General features: G+C 37.1%; 1 protein-coding gene across 1 annotated transcript; it reads left to right on the forward strand.

The window, feature by feature from the left end:
- Positions 1-450: 450 nt before the first annotated feature.
- Positions 451-996, forward strand: LOC115218583. Its single transcript, XM_029788477.1, has one exon. It carries the CDS (start codon positions 451-453, stop codon positions 994-996), a length of 546 nt encoding a protein of 181 aa, XP_029644337.1.
- Positions 997-2,618: the final 1,622 nt, after the last annotated feature.

Raw genomic sequence — 2,618 nt, forward strand, 5'->3', positions numbered from 1 at the left:
ACAGTACTTTCAGTTCTTATTTCCTTATCCTCTCTACAACGGTCCTGGGTGTTGATGGGATGTGTGACACACAAAGGGTGTGAGAGGCACGCAGTGACACACAGAGAGACAGAAGCAGAGAAAGACAGAGAAAAAATCAGACACACAGAAACAGAGAGAAAGACATAGTGTGTGTGTGTGTGTGTGTGTGTGTGTGTGTGTGTGTGTGTGTGTGCATTTTCTTTTACCCCATCAACACACTGATGGGGTGGGCGAAACAGAAAGTGTGTGACAGAGAGAGAGAGAGAGAGAGAAACACAAACAGAAAGAGAGAGAGAAAAAGGCAGTGTGTGTGTGTGTGTGTGTGCATTTCTTTTTAACCCCATCAACACATTTCCTCTACAATGTCAATTTGGTGCAGCACCCAAGCCAAAAAAATAAATAAATAAAAGCAATAATGTTAATGACCACATGATTAACCACTTCCCAGGAGAAAGTCGACAATATCGAAGTTCGGACACTATAGTCGATGGAAATTATCGCCAGTATCCACAGGATATCCTTAACAAATTGAACTCATTGGGATTACCTATGCATAGGATCTCACTGAAAAAGTACTGTCCTATAATGTTCCTACGAAATTTTGACCCTGCCAATGGACATTGCAATGGAACAAGATACACCATCACACAACTCAATTCTCACGTCATCGAGGCAGTAATAGCAATTGGCCCTCACAGTGGTAAGCACCTGTTCATACCTCAGATACCACTGGTACCCTCCGACAACCACTTTCCCTTCCAATTACGATGCAGGCAGTTTCCTATCAAACAGGCCTTCTCATTCACAGGTAACAAGTCTCAGGGCCAGACTTTAGATCGAGTTGGTGTGTTTTTGCGCACTCCGATGTTTACTCTCGGCCAGTTGTATGTCGCTATGAGCAGAGTAACGGACTCAGCTAATTTGAAAATTAGTGTTGATCAAACACAAAATATCGTTTACAAAGAAGTTTTGTAAACGTAATAATGTCATGAATATGTACTATGCAAAGCTGTACATAAGTATAATCAAAACCAACCATTATTTACATTTTGTTACATTTCCCAAGCCATATTTCAGTATAAATACATTCATACTTAAAGTTGTTATTATTTTCCACCTTCCTTTCATTTCCCATCATAGATGGGTAGGTTTGCTAGTTTATATAAATAGATGAATAAGTTTAATCTTAGGAAAATTGGTAGTCAGAGAACATGAATGTTACAGCAATTATGTGCTCCTGAAAAACCCTTCTGACATAAACTTTAAAAATACAATAGACATAGCAAGAAAAGCTCATTGTGCAATACACGCTGGAAATATTTGAACCTAGAAAAGAACAAGGCGAACTACGTCGCAGAGAATGTGAAATGTTTAAACTGGACAAATTAATACCAGATACGTTCAAGTGCCTTATCTCTTCAAGCATCTTATCTCTCCCCAGGGCTGGGCCTTGTGGGTACATATTAATATTTTTTTGATACATACCTATTGCATATTTTCCTATATCTATGATCCTGTGTAAAATCCTTATCCTCTAATCTAAAGAAGGCCCTTCCTATACAGGTTTTCATATTGAGTGAGAACAGGGGAGGAGGCAAACCAGAAAACTTTTATGACTGTGCTTTCTCATGTGGGTGTTAGACTTGGATAGATAAATGATGTGGTCTTAAACCCGCTGGCTGCCAGCTCTTCATTGTAATAAGGTGTCACAGCATCAGAAACATCTTTTAGGATAGGCTTGAAGTCCTCCAACTGACACCCTTTACAAGACTTTTAAACTCTATAGGTAGGTGGCAGGTGGCCTTTTGTTTGATTTGCAGTTGTGTGTGTGTGTACATGCATGCATGCATGTGTGTGTGTGTACATGCATACATGTATGTGGGTAAGTATGTGTGCACGTGTATAATATATACAGATAAACAACTTTACAACTAATGAGTAACTATCTAAAATCTGTTTATATTATCATAACATTATCTATTTTTATCAATGTTTTTCATTATAGTCTCTAGGTCATAATTTCTGTTCTATTTTTTTCTGATTACAATATTTCATATCTAATACCTGAATATAACCTGTATTATACATAAATATGCACTTGCATATACATGCACATACATGTAAGTGTGTGTGTGTGTGTGTGTGTGTTCATTCTGGAGCAATGTCAATCACAATAAGGTGATAAATAATGTAGCATGATGTAACAGGATAGCTAGATTCATAACTCTCAAATCTGTTCACAATAGTTGAACAACTAGGATTGTACATTGGCCCTGTCTTGTAAATAACCACCTACAGATATATCAGGTCATAGTGACAGCCTTTTCCATCATACTAACCACATAACTAAGGTTTTAAGTTAATAAATCTTAATAATATCTATAATAATATTAATAAGATAAATTTCAACAGGCTTTAATTTGTTTTGACTTACTTATAAACCTTTTTATGAAGTAATGTCAATATTTGACTTCTTTCCTCATTTACTTGTGTGTGTGTGTGTGTGTGTGTGTGTGCATGTGTGTATACGAGGTCTGATCAATAAGTATCTGGACTGTTGCCATAGTAATAAAGCTATGGCACATAGAGGAAAGTCG

The sequence above is a fragment of the Octopus sinensis genome, linkage group LG13, assembly GCF_006345805.1.
Source record: "Octopus sinensis linkage group LG13, ASM634580v1, whole genome shotgun sequence".
NCBI lineage: Eukaryota > Metazoa > Mollusca > Cephalopoda > Octopoda > Octopodidae > Octopus > Octopus sinensis.

Bases quoted from the DNA above. Each gene is read 5' to 3' on its own strand.
- LOC115218583 (XM_029788477.1), top strand. From the start codon at position 451: ATGATTAACCACTTCCCAGGAGAAAGTCGACAATATCGAAGTTCGGAC.